This window comes from Perca flavescens, chromosome 6 (assembly GCF_004354835.1).
Source record: "Perca flavescens isolate YP-PL-M2 chromosome 6, PFLA_1.0, whole genome shotgun sequence".
NCBI classification, from domain to species: domain Eukaryota; kingdom Metazoa; phylum Chordata; class Actinopteri; order Perciformes; family Percidae; genus Perca; species Perca flavescens.
This window is the reverse complement of record NC_041336.1, coordinates 38,199,047-38,216,970: the sequence shown is the minus strand read 5'-3', so window position 1 is coordinate 38,216,970 and position 17,924 is coordinate 38,199,047. Positions and strand designations below refer to the sequence as shown.

The window sequence follows — 17,924 nt, the reverse complement described above, 5'->3', positions numbered from 1 at the left end:
TAGTGGACTCAGAGGGCCTGCAGGGTCACTGCTTAGCCGTGAGATCCCCTATCACAGATTTTCTACTCCAGTGTTGATGCCAAGACAAGGCTGCATCTCGCTATCTGTTTAAACTGTCAAAGATTGTGGGCTGCCAATATCCTGCTCTAAAGTCCTTCAAAGAGGCATTTATCACATTTTATTGTAGCGTCTCTGCCGGGACACACTGTCGTTCAGGAAAGAAGAAAGTTTTCAGTGCAACAAATCCAGAGTGAGCGAATACACAGATGCATGTAGATCTCAATAGACACGCATTCATCACAAACCTAACCAGGATGCAAAGAAGGCTGCATTCACATTTCAAGGGATATTTACGGGCTTCTTTTCTTCTGCTCATAGTAGTCATCAGTGAAAAGTCACACTTTCCCTGAGGAGAGTGCGGCTACTTACATCTAACCACATCCCTACTGTTCTTAGCTGTTCCACCAACATCTGGCTGACTTTTGAGAGGGAAGAGCAGTAGTTTGCTCAAAGACAGGATTAGAGGGAGAGAGAGAGAGAGAGAGAGAGAGAGAGAGAGAGAGAGAGAGAGATAGAGAGAGAGACCTTGCAGTGACTGGCTGACCCGGCACACTTTGGGAACGGGAGGTGGTGTAATTGGAAAGTTATATCGTGGGTGGCATGTGTGAAGCTCAGTACAGTGTGACAGAGAATACTGTGTATGGGTCTGCTGTGTGTGCCTAAAACGAACAGAAGTAGTAGAAGATATTGTTTATGTTCAGCCAGCAAACTGATTGAAGTGCTTTTTCATGTCATTTTTGACATTGATTAGTTATTGATACAGCAGGTTGCACAGGGACAATGTAGTTTCCCATAGCGGCATTATTTTCTAAGCCTGTCAAATTGTATTCCTTTAGAGTTAATGCCACAAATGAACTCACTAACTACTCACTAACACACCAAATGTGTATTCATTTGTGGACGAAAATAGTCCCCAACAAATGCACTTTATCATACAGAGAGTTGTCTAACAAATTGCAAACTTTTCATGGGATTGGGACCATGGGATTGGGACAGTTAGAAAACACATTTCACACACATGTAGATACATTTAAATATATAACTATCATTATTAAGATTAAATTGATAAAGAATCATTAGCTAAGAAATGCTTCACTGACCAGCATAGATGTGTGGTAGCTGGTGTAAGCCACATTATCATGTCAGTAGAGCTAATCAGTGCTTTAGCTTAGCATTTTCAAGCCAAAGCACTCGCTGAATGACTCATGAACGACTTGTTCCTCGGCTCGGGGGGGGGGGGTGCGTGCAGAATGCGAGTTTGTCGCTGAACGAGAGTTTATCACTGAACGAGAGTTTGTCGCTGAACGAGAGTTTATCGCTGAACGAGAGTTTGTCGCTGAACGAGAGTTTGTCGCTGAACGAGAGTTTGTCGCTGAACGAGAGTTTGTCACTGAACGAGAGTTTATCACTGAACGAGAGTTTGTCGCTCAACGACTCATGAACGACTTGTTCCCAAGGGGTAAGCTTCGCTTCAGAACTCAAACCTCCTATGGCGCCATTTTGATGCTACAAAACGATCACCTCCCGTTAGCATTCCATTGACTGCCATTCATTTTGACGTAATTTTGACGTCACTTTGACAGCGAATAACTTTACATCTGAAGCATTTAAAGACTCTATTTGTCCGTTGTTTATTTCTAAAGAAACATGAAAATGTATAAAAGGCTCCATTACCTTGTATCTTACGTTATGGCTCCGTAGCAAACACTTTTATAAAAATGGGCTAAAGAGGAATTACTGTATAGTACAGGAGAAGCTCACAGGAAGTTTCGACTTACATTAGCTGTTTAGGTTTAATTACTAATGTTAACTAGCATTTTACTGATCAATAATTAGCCTGTGCCCATGTTATCTCCTTACATATACCTACACTCTCCGTCTCTGTAAGATTGGGAATGATTGAGATTTCTCTTGGCACAGCTACCAGAAGACTTACAACTTTCAGACACGTTGCTCACGTCACATTTACGTTGTCTCTGTCAGTTGGAGGCTGCGCAGTAACGCTAGCGCTCACCGGAAAAGTGCTTCTAATATATCCTTCACTGGTCTCCGTCCAGAGACACGGGATCTGTTGATCCATTCTTAGATACTGTCTATGCTTGTTCCTTGGCTCGGGGGGGTGCGCACAGAACGATAGTCTGAACGGGGGGTGGGCGCAGGTCTGGCTATACTCCGAGCTCATGCACAACTGCGCATGCACCATACAGAAGCAGGTACAGTATATTGGATTCACTCCTGCTTGCGAATCGAGTTAACTCTTTAAGAGTTGTTCAAAATTTTCTAACAACTAACAACAATCACTAACAACATCAACATGTTAGAACCGTATGAAGTTGAGATGGCAAAGATGACAATTGCCTGTTTACACATCCAGCAGACACAGAGCCACATTAGCATATTCATTTGGAGTCATGTATGTGTGCACCTGATGAATGCAAGTCCAATATTCACTCTCCTTTTTGCTCTGTTTTGTTCTCCTCCAACTCTAAGGGGGAATAACTGGCTCTTTAGCAGCTAAATGCTCCACTATGTTAACCAGCCAGTGGCTAACTGTGTCAGTCCGTCTGTTTGGTGCTGAGCAGGTAGCCTATAGTGGATTTATCATAGCTTGTATTTGTTGTTGCTGTAGCAGCCTATTGCTGCTGGAAAGGCTTTGATGAGAGAGGTAAGACCAAACCAAACCAGTAAAGCGGTGTTTCTGTTTCTTAAACTGTTATGCACAATGACATTCATTTTCACCGAGGCTTTTTTAATGTGTCAGTTGATTTGACAATCAGTGCCCAAATGTTTTGACTACAGTATGAATGAATGACAAGTTCTTAGATACACATATTAGCTGTTGCTGGACCTGCTGTGGTGCATACTGAGCGTGTGGGAATGTAAGAATTCAGGGCTCGTTGTAAAGCTGTCTCATCAATGTATTTCAATCAGGAGAGACTTCATTGCAGATATGAAATGATTTATTTGTAATCTACATAAGCAAAATATGAAATGTACAAAGTCTTTGGAGATTAGACTCCATTTTATAAAATGTATATTTTATAAAGGGTTAGAACAACCCAGACATATCCCCTGATGGAGTCTAGACACTGGTGGTGGTGGTGGTGGTGACGAAAGAGCACAAAGACCGGAAGAAGGAGTCAAAAGGAGTGGTCAACTGGAAGAAGACCGAGAGTGCCGTGGGTGAAGATGGGTGAAGATGGCTGGAGGTGGAGGGGAGGAGGAGGGTCGCACTCTATTCCTGAAATGACAACTGACAACCGCAGCAGAGAGAACAGATTTAAAGAAGGGAAGTCATGCTGTGATTGGCTTGTGAAATACATGGCTGAATCTGATTGGTTTAACTAAAACGTGAATGCCTAGAACCAGCTGATCAATTAGGAGAGATGTGCAAACGTTATTGAAGTCTCCCTGAAAGATTTTACACTAAGCTTCATTTGTCTTAAGCTGCCTACACATGATAGGCAGCAAAACTGCTTTGCCCTGGCCGTCCCATTGATTTCCTATGGGGAGAGTGGTGCCGCCCAACTATGCGCTGTGCTACCCCTGGCGTAGCGCGCCGCTCGGATTTGCTGCTTTGCGCTGCGTTCAAAGTTGAAATTATTTAAAAGTTGAAATTATTTCAACTTTGACCCAGTTGCCGCTGACCTTTCGAAAGCGCAACCAATGAGATAACAGCTGTTGTTACCTACCAATGGGAAATAGCTTGCCACCATTGATGACGAATACCTGCGTTGCGCTTTGCTCTCTGCGCTTTGCTCTCTGCGTCCTACCTAGCGGTGCGCAGGGAGCCAAACGCTTTACGGTACAGATCCACTTGTCCGTGCGATGCTTCTGTCGGCCGCACTCCACTATGTGTAGGCGGCTTTAACACAACTGTGGCAGCAGTTAGTAGCAGGTATGTTTTAAGCCTCTTCTCCTCTCCTCTCTTCCCCTCCCATCTGCTGATTAGCAGAGATGTCTTCAGAGGGCTCAGATTAATTAAATCTCTGGGATTTTACTAAAATGTTCAGGTCTTCGTGACAGCCCGCTGTGTAATTGTCCTGCTGTACAGATGGAACTGCATCAGTTCGGCTCTCCAAAGAATCTCACTCCCATCTGAGCTGAATGAAATCCTCAACAAGAGGGTTGCAGACTTTACGGAGACCATATATTTTGGTATCACAGCATGTACGTTTTGGTTTGCCTTTCCCCCTGGGGGGGAGAGAATCTGTGTTAATTCTTAAAGGGGCGATGCCTGAGCTTTAAGTAGATTTTTCCTTTTGCCGACATCTTTGGTGCTAAGCAGTGTAGCTGTGGTGTTTTAAGTGTACAGTCCAGAACATGGACAGCAAAAATGTCCTTTTCCTCTCATTTCCTCTTGGCGAGCTTTGTGTTTGTCTGTGTTGTATAGTGCTGCTCATGCCTAATTAGTTTTTGTGGGGTTACAGGTGTAACTGGTGCATGCAAGCTTTTGTGAACTGCTTCTGTTGTGTTATAATATTTGTGATAAGAAAAACCTCAGACTATGATATTAAAATCTGTTTTTACATAAGCTTTTATGAAATTACTTCAAGGGTTCCTTTCTTATTTTTGCTACCGATTTTTGCCCTCATTAAATAATCTGCTTGTAATTTTCTCAACAAAATGGATTAGTCGCTTTGTCCATTAAATCTCAGAAATTAACTATCACCATTCCTCAGAGCACAAAAGGACAGATTGCTTATTTTGTCCGACCAAAAGTCCAAAATCTAAAGATACTCAATTAACTAACAAACAGAAAAAGCATTAAAAAAAATAAATGAGCTGGTACCAGCATTTTTGCTTGAAAAGTGAATGATTAATCACTATTGAAATAGTTGCTGCTTAAATTCTGTGTTCTATCTCTTTTTCAAAAGACAATATACAGTAGCACAAAATGGCATAACAAACTACTTACAAATTATCTCATAGAACTCCAGGGATCTAGTTCTTAGAAGTTTATGCAGCACATCTGTCCACTAGAGAGCAGTGTAGCATCAGTCACGGTCAGACGTGGCTGATTCTCCATGCAAAGCCACTGAAGCGGAGTAGGTGAAAATACCCAAATACAGAACAAAATAAAAACAGAGGCTAAAAATAACAGCAGCATGTGGCTCACTTCAAACTGCCACTCTGAAACAGAAAAAAAGAGAGAATCATACACTGAGACATGAAGATACTCTACACAAACCTTTTTTCTAGCTCTGTACTATTGTGTGTTTCCTATTTTGTGTGTGTGTGTGTGTGTGTGTTGGGAGGTTCGTGTGAAGCAGAGTACAGGTTAAAGAGATGGAAAACAGAGACAGTATCTGACCTGCAGGCCTCCTCAGCAGCTGGGATACTGAATACGTCACCTGTGACATTTAACACTCTTTTACTGCCAAATAATACACTGTGCACTCACACTGACGCATGCACACGTATGAGTACAGTACACACATGGATATGGGCACACGCAGGCGGATGCTGACACACACACACACACACACACACACACACACACACACACACACACACACACACACACACACACACACACACACACACACACACACACACTTTGTGAAGCTTGTAATGCGACCACAGAGACGGGGCTGATGGGATCAATAAAGAACGGCGCTGCAGGTCATCGGGAGAACACAGCGAGAGGATAAATATGGACTGGCTCATCGGAAAACAGAGCAGCGAGACTGATGGGTAGACGGGACTATATCTTCTCTCGTGTGTTCTCTCGCCCATCTGACACAGATCAGACAGACAGATTTCTCACTCTGGTGTGCTCTACCTCTAGCTAAAGTAGGCTGTTGGGAGGCTTCACTGCTCTGCTCTGATGCTCTGCGGGACAATTGTTGGAGTTTAATGACATCCACATAGTTAATCTGAAGTATTTGTACTTGATGGAATATTGTTTTCAGTAGACATTTTTTAGAGCTGCAAAGATGATTTGATTAGTTGTCAACTATTTAATTAATCTGTTAAAATCCAAGGTACCAAATTAAGGTGGAAAACTTGGATGAATGGAGGTATCGAAGCATTATCGGATATCATTAGTTCAAATAATATATCTTCATTTGATACATTAAAGGATACATTTAAACTAAAAGATTCAGATATATTTAAATATATGCAGTTAAAAAACTGGGTCAAAGAGAACTGTGATATAGTGAATGATGTTCCAGAAAAAATAAAGACCCTCTTGGAACAAAGTAAGGAAAAGAAAAAAATATATAAGTGTTATGTATGATTATCTCAATAATGTAGTAAATGTAATTAATTGTAATCTGTTAACTAAAATATATGAAAGCTGGGACAGAGATATAAAGGATTTTAATGCAAAAATAAAATGGAAGGAGTGCTTAAATTTAACATATAAAGCCACAACCAATGAAAATCTTAGATTGATTCAATATAAATTAATGACTAGAACGTATTATACTAGGGATAAAATTCATAAGTTTGATGCATCTTCCCCCCCGACCTGTTTAAAATGCGGTAGTAATGACTACCTCACTCATTCATTTTGGTACTGTGAAAAAGTAAAGAAAACCTGGCTTGATATTGAGAGATGGCTCTTTAACATTTGTAAGCAGAAATTTGTATTTACACCAAAAGCCTGCTTACTCCAAAATGTAACAAAAATGAAATATCCTATGGGATGGCAATTAATATTTTCCTCATTAGTTTATAAGAAGATGTTGTTACAAAATTGGAAAAATACAGATACCCCAGGGTTGGAAAAATGAAAAAATGTAATGAAATATTACCTAAACATCGAAAAAACTCTGTCAGTGGACAAAAATAAACAAAAACAATTTAACTCTGTGTGGAAATCAATATTGGATGCTCTGTAATCAGCCCAACGCTACCTTTGCTCAACTCATTCTGTATTTTACTTTATTTTGTTTGTGAATTTTACATGGAAACGTAAAATTATTATTATTTTTTTTCTTTTCTCAGCAGTTCACTTAAGGAGCACCATAGGTTTAGTTTGTGTGTGTGTGTGTGTGTGTGTGTGTGTGTGTGTGTGTGTGTGTGTGTGTGTGTGTGTGTGTGTGTGTGTGTGTGTGTGTGTGTGTGTGAATGAGTATATGACTTGTCCTGTGTGTTGTAACCTGTCCGGAATGTGTCTAAATAATTTAATTAATCGGCAACTGTTTTGATAATTGATTAACATTTTTTTAGTTAAAATTCTCTGATTGCAGCTTCTTTAATGTGAATATAATGTGAATATCACTCCTTTGTGACAGTAAACTGAATATTTTTTAGTTGTGGACAAAACAAGATATCAGGACGTCATCTTGGGCTTTGGGAAACACTGATCCACATTTTATAGACCAAACAACGGATCAATTAAAATAGAAAGCAATCCATAGATTAATCGACAATGAAAATAATTGTTAGTTGCAGCCCAAGCCATTTTATTCATAGTCCAATAGATTTTGTAAATGAAGGCTTTTCAGTTCCAGCAACAATAAAGTTCTGGAGGAAAAGTGACGTACTCTTAGTTTAATTTGCCGCTTCTCCGTGTTTTATGTCATTGTAATTTAAATATATTTGGGTTACGTGGACATAATGGTGGGCCCTGGGAAATTGACGTGTGCATTTTTCACTATTTTTGTAAAAATGAGTACTGGTGTTGGTATAAATTGATAGATAGAAAAAAAAGTCAGAAAAGTATCAGGTCACTTATGTAGAATGTAGTAAATGTTGCTGTGCCTCAGTCAGAAAAAGAAAAAATCCAATTAACACATTCCATTTTTCACAGCTATATAAAGCTGACTATGTGCTTAACATAAGGGGGTGATGATGTGTGTGAAGTTCTGAAGTGTAATTCTCAGCTGCAACTTGTCTCTGTTCTGCTTATAATGGCACCTAAATCAGAAGAGAGCGGCTGAACTGGCAGCTTCTGTGCTGGATGATATACAGATGGTAGACTGCCAGGTGTTGTGTGTGTGTGTGTGTGTGTGTGTGTGTGTGTGTGTGTGTGTGTGTGTGTCTGTGTGTTTTTGAGAGCTGGTTGTGCTGTCTTGATCATTTTGGTTACAAGACATTGTGTGTTTGGTGACGCTGTATGTGACGGCTCTGATGCTTTGGTAACTGCTACTCTTGTTGTGTTTCTAAGCCAGTGTGGTCATTAGAGGGGAAAGTCTACTTAATAGATGTTTGGCTTTTTGGTTCTGACGTAGTCTGTTTGTTTAGTTTGGGTTTTATTTGCACAGGTTTTAAGATATCCACCTCTGTTGTTTCTGCTGCTGCGCCAATACAATGGAGGTGAATTGAATTTTGCTTGTGGTGCTCAAAGGATTTCAGAATATGTCTTTTTGTAAATCTGAACAGATCCTTTAATCCTAGTTTAAAATAAAAAATTTATATGATGGTTGTACACTGCCGTTAATGGCCTTGCTATCAGTCGTAATGGACTCTGATCAAGCATGTGTAAAAGAGTTGATGTAGAAAGCCAAGGTACCATAAAAAGTAATGTAAAGCTACCCAGTATGAGAGAGGGTGTTACTCACATGAAGCAGTCATATTTAAGTTTAAGTTTGTCCAAATCCCTTACTTACTTTACGTCATCTTTAGTCATTCTGAATGTTAATTCAGAATGTTAATTTTTTTCATGTTGTTTACCACATCGTTGTCATCCTTTTCATCAAAGCATCATCTATAATATCCTGAATATTATTCATATTACAGCTTAAGTATTATTTATGTCATACACATTTTTTGTGCTATCAGTTGTGTCAGTATTTTGTGTTTTCGTCATCTCTTTGTGTTCTGTATGCACTGAGCTGTGCACACCTTTTTATTTTTTATGTTTTAGGATCAAAGAAGAACCAAAGCCTCAGCCGGCACAGTAAGTGAACTGCATTACCCAGAGTGCTCTAGGCTTTGACACTTCTTCCTGTCAGTCGGTGCTGTGTGCTTCCTGTGGCTTTCTCCTCTTTGTCTCTGGGGGTGAAATGAAAGAAATGTCACTAATGTCATGGAAAACAGCTGTGGTAGCACAGAGATTGCACAGTGGCATATTATATGAGCTTTGACTGAGTAGCATTGAACAGATTGTTGCATTCTGTGCTTGACATTAAACAGCTGACTTCCATGACATCAATGACGACGGCTTTTCCTTTCTACCAGCTTTGTTATAGCCAGGCCCCCAAACCCTTTCCCATTGTCCCTGGTCTCTAACTGGCTGCCCATTCTCATCCAGTGTGTCATCTGCACTCTGACTGGCTTGTGCAGCCTTGTAATTCAATCACAAAAATGGACTTGATGCACCTGCCCTGCTCTACCGTACTGTAGCTGCATTTTGACTAAATCCACCCGTAGGCCTAACCAGTCTGATTACCTGACCCCTACTGCACCACCAGGTTGGAATAAATGACACTCCTGTTACCCTCAGCTGGGCGTTTGATGCAGCTCTCATTTCCATTGGCTGTAGAGCTTTCCTGCTTCTTCTCGCCTTCCCTCTACTATAAGTCTGTCTGTATCATATTTCTTTCTTTCTTTCGTCTATCTTTTTCTCTGTATTTCTGACACTGTGTCTGGTTGTCAATGTTCCACTAATCGCCGCTCTGCCCATGTCCCGGCCTTCTCCTCTCTCTGCGCTGGTTGTAGTGAATGTCCCTGCTAATGTTCACTTCTTAGAATCTGACCTGCTTCCTAAAAAACTCCTTTCAGGACCTTTCTCCCATGATGCCTTATTGCGATGTTCCAGTCACATTTTGCTTATTTGAACAGGTGGTTTCCCTTTAGTGGGATCACTGAGCTGGTAAATAACGTCCTTCAGCCCCAGCAAAAGTCCCAAAATGACAAGGAGCCAGAGCCAGACGCGTAAGTAAAAGAACAGACCCCTTTTGATCTCCTCTCAGCAGGCACAAATATACAGCAGTGATCCCAGCAGCTGGACGCACAGTATGTTTGAGCATAGTGGATATTAGACTATGTTACACAATGTCTCAGTGTTTGTTGAAGCGTACGAGGAAGAGAGTGGAGTTGTGGGAGGGGTGGTCAATTGTGGGTCCTACTTTTATAAGTGACATAATAATAAATCTTTGCAAGGTGGTACCAGTACTAATATACTAAAGTCGAGAAGAAAAACAACATATATTGTTGATACTATTACATTTTATGCAATAAAACATATAGCGCACAAATAGAGTTCATTACATGTTGGTATCATAGACTGTATATGGTTGGTATATATTGAGCAATACTTCTTAAATTATTGCCATCATTTGATCTGTGATCAAAATGTACACAAGTAGGGCGCCCGGATAGCTCAGTTAGTAGAGCAGGCACCCTTATGTAGAGGTTTACTCCTCGATGCAGCGTGCCCGGGTTCGACTCCGACCTGTAGCCCTTTGCTGCATGTCATCCCCCTCTCTCTCCCCTTTCATTTCTTCAGCTGTCCTCTCAATAAAGGCCTAAAAATGCCCAAAATATATATATATATATATATATATATATATATATATATATTTATATATGTCTGCAAATAAAGCTTTTGGGCTAATGTTATCTATAAGCTAATTACTGTATGGACTTATTTACAGCAGGGACATCAGGTGAATGTTAGTTAACTCCCAAGTAGAATAGTGAACCAAAGGCACTGTGGCCCTCAGTTACCTGGGGCTGGATGCACACATTAAATACCACAGTCTGAAGGGTTAAAACTGTCTAATGTGTCTAGTGTGTGTTAAAAAAAGAAGGAAAAATTATGAATTGTGAGCAGGGACATAGCACCAAATTCTGGACCCTGTACATAGGCATTTTTTTATGGGCCCCTTCCCGCATCCCCGGCTATTCATTATAGTATTTTTGTGGGCCCTCCTCACATGAGGGCCCTATATATTCAGTCACAACATAAGACCTGTCTTTCAACTGTAGCAGTCAATGGCACCTGCTGACAACTGACCTACGTCCTACAGGAGAAACTTGTAACATGAAACATGTAATTTCTTAAAATTCATTTATTTAGTTTTTCTGCTGGAATGCATGGTGATGAGTAGCTTGAAGCTGTAGCTTCAGGCAAATTTCCCAAAATACTGAATTAATAAGTGAGTTAGTTAATATGAGTATTTGAGCAATAGAGCTTTGTCTGAATCACTTATTATTTGCAACATTGTTCACTATATTTGAAAAGATTCTGCAAAATACACAGTAGCCGTTCAAAATCCCAATATCACTAAAGAGTAAACTATTGATTGTTTATCAGGTAGTTTCTTGACAGCAGGCATGTTGACTTGTGATAGTAATAGTGCAGGTGTAACTAATTATACAAATGTTAATTACCAGGACTTAGGAACATGCACATGTAAGTGGAATTTAACCAATTAGTATTGTTATTAATTACACCTGTGCTTTTCCTGCTTTGTCACAATGTGTGCTGTTAAGGGATGTAAAGGGTTGCTAGCATGCTGGGGTGAATGGAATTTAGCAACTTCAAGTAAAGTTAGGTTTTACTTTACCCAAAGTACACAGCAAATTTGACTAATGAAAAATGTTTTGTACATGTCCACAGACAATTGTCATTCAACTCTGCAGCACTTTGGAGCATTCAGTCTGTTGTAGCTTTATTTTGTTAGTTTTACAGTCTGCAAAGGTAACGTTAACGTTAGGCTACTTTAAACGGTTTGGTGTCATTTCTCTCAACAACCTCATTCCCAGCAGTAGCAGAAAGCTGTTTTTAGCATAAACCTACTGTATGCTACATACTCGACACCAAACGGCTAAATTTCACAAAGCTAGCAACTAACTTGGGCAGTAGAGCAGCTAGCAAGCTAAAGACAGATATGTTTCTCAAAAGTTTGTCAAGAGACCAAACCAGAGCAGAAAGGACAATCAGGGTCAAAAGGGGATGAGAGATATTTAAAAATATGCTTTGATATTCATTTTCTATTTCATATAACAAAAAAATTAAATCACTCGAAAATAGAAATGAAAAAAAAGAGTCTCCTATTCAGAGACAGGATGTTGTCATTTCCAAGGCAACAGTGCCAGTGTACCAGTGTCGCTTTCAGCACAGGCTAAAATGGCTTTGGAACATAGACTGTTAATATTAATATTTACAGTCTATGCTTTGGAACCCTGCTCTGATGATGCTTGAACGGACTTTTATTTCAAAATGTCACATTTATTTATTTCCCTCTCCCTGCCTCCCTCTGACTCTTAGTACCGGCATTATGCAACATGACCCCACACAAATTGCAACAGAAACTCTTTCAACTGCTCTAGTCTCATAAAAGTCTCCTCTATAACATAAACAGTCCTAAGAAATCCAAGTGGTGGAAAGTATTGAACAATACTGAAATCAGTAATGCCAGTTTCCCATTGCAGCCTATGTTAAAGAGACACTAGAGGTGAATAGGGAAAATATTTTAAGTAACAGATATCTCCATTAAACTTCCCCAGTTGATTATTTACATTAAGACAATAATCTCTTGTATTACAAGTATTCTGAACGTGCATGTTTAATTATGCAAATGACTATGCATTGGCTAATTAAATATGTGCTAATTTGCATAAATAATGGTGCTTCAGTATTTTTCAACTTGGACTTGAACTTATATTTTATAGAGGAGACTTTTATGAGTAATAAACATTTGTCAGATTTTCTGTTGCAATTTGTGGGAGATTCATTCCTTTTTTTCTCACAACATACTTGTTTTTCCCTTTCCTTTTATTGTGTTATATATCTTTTTGTGCATGTTATAGGTTTACAAAGTGAAAATACCAAGTCCCCCCCAAAGGGACTTACCATCTCCAACAGAAAACACTGTTCCCAAACTGCTCCAAACAGCTCTATTGTAGTCCAGCCTTTACTTCAGAGACAAACGTGGTCACTTTGGAACACACGTTATAATGCTCGCCTAGCTGCTAGTGTGGCACGCCCTCATACTCTGCTTCTGACTGGCTAGTAGTCCTTACCTAGGTACTGTCAGGGCACGCCCTCATACTCTGCTTCTGACTGGCTAGTAGTCCTTACCTAGGTACTGAGCATGTGCGACTCCCAACAAAGATGGAACAGAAGTGTGACGCCTCACTCTGTAGCTAAAGCAGAGAGCACAACACACAGGGTGAAAAGAGGAGCTGCAGCAATGTGCAGTACAACAAAAATATGGTGTTTTTTGAAAATTAAACCACATAAACCTATTCTCGTACAAACTCTAAATACAGTTATGAACCTGAAAATGAGCAGAATATGAGCACTTTAAATATAATGTGCAAATAGGGAAATAAATGTGTAACATTACATATAAAATAAAGTCCCCTGAAATAAATAAAAGTAAAACATATGTATTTAGGCTATTGAACTATATTGACTAATTTATATCTTTATATGTATTGCCTCATTTATTCATTTCAGGATGTATTTCATTTCCATATTCTTGTATAGAGGTGCAAAAAAAACAGGATGAGTCGCTCAGGAAGTTGGGCTACAAGTTTCCCTCAACTGCAGAATCAGACGCTGCGAAGCGGAAGTTAACTTCAGCATGGTGTCAGATGAGTCCATACAGTCTATGGTCACATCGTGTTTTAGCCATTTTCAGTGCAAAATCTCCTCACATTTCTTGCAGAAAATCCTCTTGCACCCCCACTTCCCTGTGATATGGGCACAGAGATTTCTGCACATGACAGGCATTTTTTCGCCATATCTAAAATCACATCAGAGTAGGACTCCAAAGTCATTTTAGCCTGTGCTGAAACACTGGTACACTGGCGCTGTTGCCTTGGAAATGACAACATCCGGTCTCAGAATATAAAAAAAACCTGGCCTTTTTCATTTCTGTTTTCTAGTGATTTTATTTTTTGTTATATGAAATAGAAAATGAAAATCAAAGCATATTTAAAATTTCTCTCATCTCCTTTTGACCATGAAAAGGAAAAAGCTTTGTAATTCAATTTTCAAATTTTTTCAAAAGAATTGAATGTCCAAAAGATACACTGACCAAGGAAGGTAATAATTCCCCTTTTAAATGGATGCTTTTAATACACATACTTATAAGCCGGTTAATACACTGTCATGTCTAGCTATGCTTTCAGTGCCAACGTGATGTATTAAGGATGATAGAGAAGCTAAAGTTCAGCTCAGACAGGTGGTGGCAGAAGTAGAATCCAGGAGTTTGCGGAGAGCTTGCAGTTCACCCTCGCTGTTGGGTCTGTCATATGTCCAAGAGAGAGGCTCAGGTTACCGGCTGTGTGTAGCTGCTCTGGTGCGGCCCAGAGGTAAGAGAGCTCCGATACGCTAGCGTGGGATGGGACAATGAGCTGCGTATGATTACTCGTCAGCAGTGTCACCTACATTTGACCGTGTTGACCAAATAAGCAAACCCTCTGGAATGGGCACTGTGTACCAGCTGCCTGCTGTCATACATGTTACTTGGTAACTCATTTGTTGTATTTAAATCTGCTGCATTACTCTCTGTTCAGTCTTGCTCCTTGATGTTTCAGTGACCATCTTAGAATCAACATATATATACATGGCCTATATACAGACTTCAGTCAAATTTGTAAAACTCTCACCTGTGAAAATGATTTTTTTAAATTGTGTTTTATAACCTATTTAGCCCCCTAAGAGGTGAGTGAGCATTAAAGGAAGTGACGTGATACAGAGGAAGGGAGAGGTAATCATTGCTTATCTTTAACAGCTCTTCTCAGTGACCTTGTCTGACAATAGATCAGTGGCCCTTCGTCCATGTAACGTAGTTGGCCTGGATCGAGCTCATGTCTCTGTAAACGTTTTGAGTGTAAAGGGAGATTAGGTGAGACTAAAACACGATTGTTTGTAGTCTTATTTCCTTGATCCTTGGAGACGGTGGCTTTACCTCTTGTATCACAGTCTTCATCACTCTGTTATCAGCCCCTCTGTCAGTAAATGAGATTTGGTGGGATCTGTTGAACAAGGCTACATACTAATCTCTGCTTGGTAAACACACAAAGGCTGTGACACAATTAGCCCTTTAATCCCTCAGTGGGTACAACGGGGGGCATGCCAATGGCACTCTGTCTAATGTTCAGATGGCACAGAGACTCGCTCACACAACCGCACGCACAGATAGTCTTCAGGTGGTGTGTGGCCGTTACATTTGGGCTCTAAAGGTCTGGTTGTGGGTAAAGGAAGCACATTTATCTCAAACGCAGAGCTGTATGTGGTAAAAGGATAGCGTTGCTCAATAATTCACAAGTGCTAATGAATGTTGCAGGGGATATGTGGGGCGAAACCAATTCTAATCGGCAGATTATGAAGTCAGCCCAGTGTTTAGTTTCCAAGGAGACGCTCAATTGACATGTGTCATACAAAATGCATGTGAAGAGTTCATGCAGTTTTTTTCAGTAGCCTCTCAGGACTTGTTAGAAGTCAAGGACCCACTGTATGAGATCGGGTGTAATGTATCAGTAGGAGGCCATCTATAGGACACAAACAGTAACACAATAGACACTGCACTACTGTCTGTGAAACCAATGGTTTCTTAAGTAATACAATAGAGAAATCCTAATTGTGTGAATTTGTAATATAGCTATGTCTCTAAGGTGTTCTGTCTCACCTTACGACTGTCCTGCTACAGAAACACAGGTGCAAATGATTCATTAAATGCAGGGGAACCTGAGAAAGTGGAATTAAGTGATGTTCTTAAACTTGCAAATTTGATACCCCCCCCCCCCGTTTTGTGGGAGGTGCAGTATCAAAGGAGGAGCTCAGCTTTGAAGCTTCTGAGGTCATGGTGTCTGCTTTTCCTTACACACTGCACATGTCCGAGGTTATATCAGTTAGTCAGTTCATAGTAGGAGCGTATTGTGTAAGAGAACAGGACTGAACACATGAATCAGACTGGTGGCAATAGGAGGGATAAATCTGGTGCACAAAGATTGTTATCCAACTCTGTCATAAACATATGTGTCTGCAAGTTAGACTACAACAGAAAATATGATGTGAATCTATCCTATAAGCTCATACTGATTACACAAAAGGCTCACTAAAGCACAGCCCTTTTTGGAGAAAATAAGCCTTTATACTGTACTTAGGTCAATGTTATTCTGATGAATGTTTTAAGAAACATTGAAAATGAGCTTAGGCTATAAATGCTGTGGTATGTAGCATTGGTGCTTTGCTATATATTTGTTCCTTTCCACATAAGCATTCAATAAATGAATCAAACACAAACATTCTTTTTTATAGGTCACCAAATCTAATCTCTCTTTTCCTAACCTCTGTTCTTCCCATTCGCTTACAGGAAGTTGCACCAGCAGTTTGAATCGTACAAGGACCAGGTTAAAAAGATGGGGGAAGAGTCTAAGCCGACTCAGGACCAGAACAGCGAAGCCCCAACCTGTGGGATATGCCACAAAACCAAGTTTGCCGATGGCTGTGGCCACCTCTGTTCATATTGCCAAACCAAATTCTGTGCTCGGTGCGGAGGACGAGTGTCTCTGCGGTCAAATAAGGTAACACTGGCTTGCATGCTCGGTATTTATTAGGACATACACACACATGCAGATGTCCCACCCTCAGGCAAATTTCCCCTACACTACGATTTTAAATCCAAGGTTATGAAACGTTGCAGTGAAATCATAATCTGGGAATTGAGCCAACAGTGTCTCTAATGGCAACTCTTTTTCAGATTATCAACATGTACTCCAGTCAGAATATCTCTTCCTGCATGCTTTTATTCTAATTCTGTTCACTCTTATGTGTTAATTACCAGCTGTAGATTTCTTATTCATGTTTACTGTAACTTACAGTTGTCCTATTTCACCACTGGAGGGAACTGTTCCTCCTTTACTTTTCCCATAAAGGTCCCTTTTGTATAATGTGGCACACCAGTTCCTAACTAACCTCTGTAAAATCCTCCCCACGGACTAAGCCAAAGCTTTTAGTATTAGACCGCTTAAATTTAAATCATGAGCTTGAGTGTTTTTATGCGATACCATCCAATCCTTTGCTGTTGGAATGTGACTGTACTACCAGGACCTACTAATGTCACTCACAATCTCTCTCCCTATCCCACCCCCCCCTCTGTCTCCCTCATTCTTTCTTTCTGCTGCATTCCTGCTCTCATGGAATTGCAACAGGAGGACAAAGTGGTTAGCAAATCCTTTTCTGCGTTTCTTGGGACTATGTCTGAACACAAACATTGTTCATGAAAAACTGTGATGTGTATATACAGTATATATTTATATATATATATATATATATACAAACACACATACAGCAGCCAACAATGACATGAAAACAAAAACAAGAAAAGTCCTGATTAGTATTTGTCTGTGAGTCTACCACGTCATTCTGAAATAAACACTGACTAAACATTAGCTCATTAAAGACACGCTGTTTTCAAGAGGGTAGAAATGATTTTGATATTGTGCTTCTTAAACAGAGATACAAAGAGTGTTAAATGACAAAAAGACAGATAAGGTTGGAATTAAAAAGGATAAAGCTTAGACAAGACTCAAGGAATAAAACAGGAGCGCTCCACCGATGTTACACATGACGTTAAATTTACCCGTCACACAGATTTCTACTCAGACTGTGAAAACAGTTGTATCTATCTTATGTGGCTCCAGAGTGAGCTCTACAAAGTGTGAAGAAATAACCCTGATGATGTCATCTGGGTTATATCGGTGTGGGCTTGAGACTTTCTTTCAACAAATGTTTAGCAGAAAGCTAACTTTAATGATAAGGGTGTGTACCAGTCATCGTGTTGCATTATGGAAACTGTGGCATCCAGCATTTTGGGAGTTAGCCCTAATGCTGCACAGATTTTGACCTCTTTTGTATTTTATTTTTTTCAATCTGTTTCTTGTGAGTCCTATAATTTGATGTAGGTGCAATACTAAATTACTGTTCAACCCATTCAAATTGGACC

At 40.0% G+C, this 17,924-nt stretch overlaps 1 protein-coding gene across 8 annotated transcripts in view; it reads left to right on the top strand.

The window, feature by feature from the left end:
• Positions 1-17,924, top strand: part of rims2a (regulating synaptic membrane exocytosis 2a) — a 183,664-nt gene that overhangs the window by 20,559 nt on the left and 145,181 nt on the right. For 3 of the 8 annotated variants that reach the window (XM_028579480.1, XM_028579473.1, XM_028579478.1), the window contains exons 2-3: positions 16,293-16,503; positions 17,131-17,142. In XM_028579480.1, the coding sequence (XP_028435281.1) occupies positions 16,293-16,503; positions 17,131-17,142 (223 nt within the window). Of the gene's footprint in view, positions 1-8,881; positions 8,915-9,798; positions 9,892-16,292; positions 16,504-17,130; positions 17,143-17,924 lie in introns of all 8 variants that reach the window. The other 5 variants (XM_028579472.1, XM_028579476.1, XM_028579479.1 and 2 more) reach the window with 3 other exon arrangements.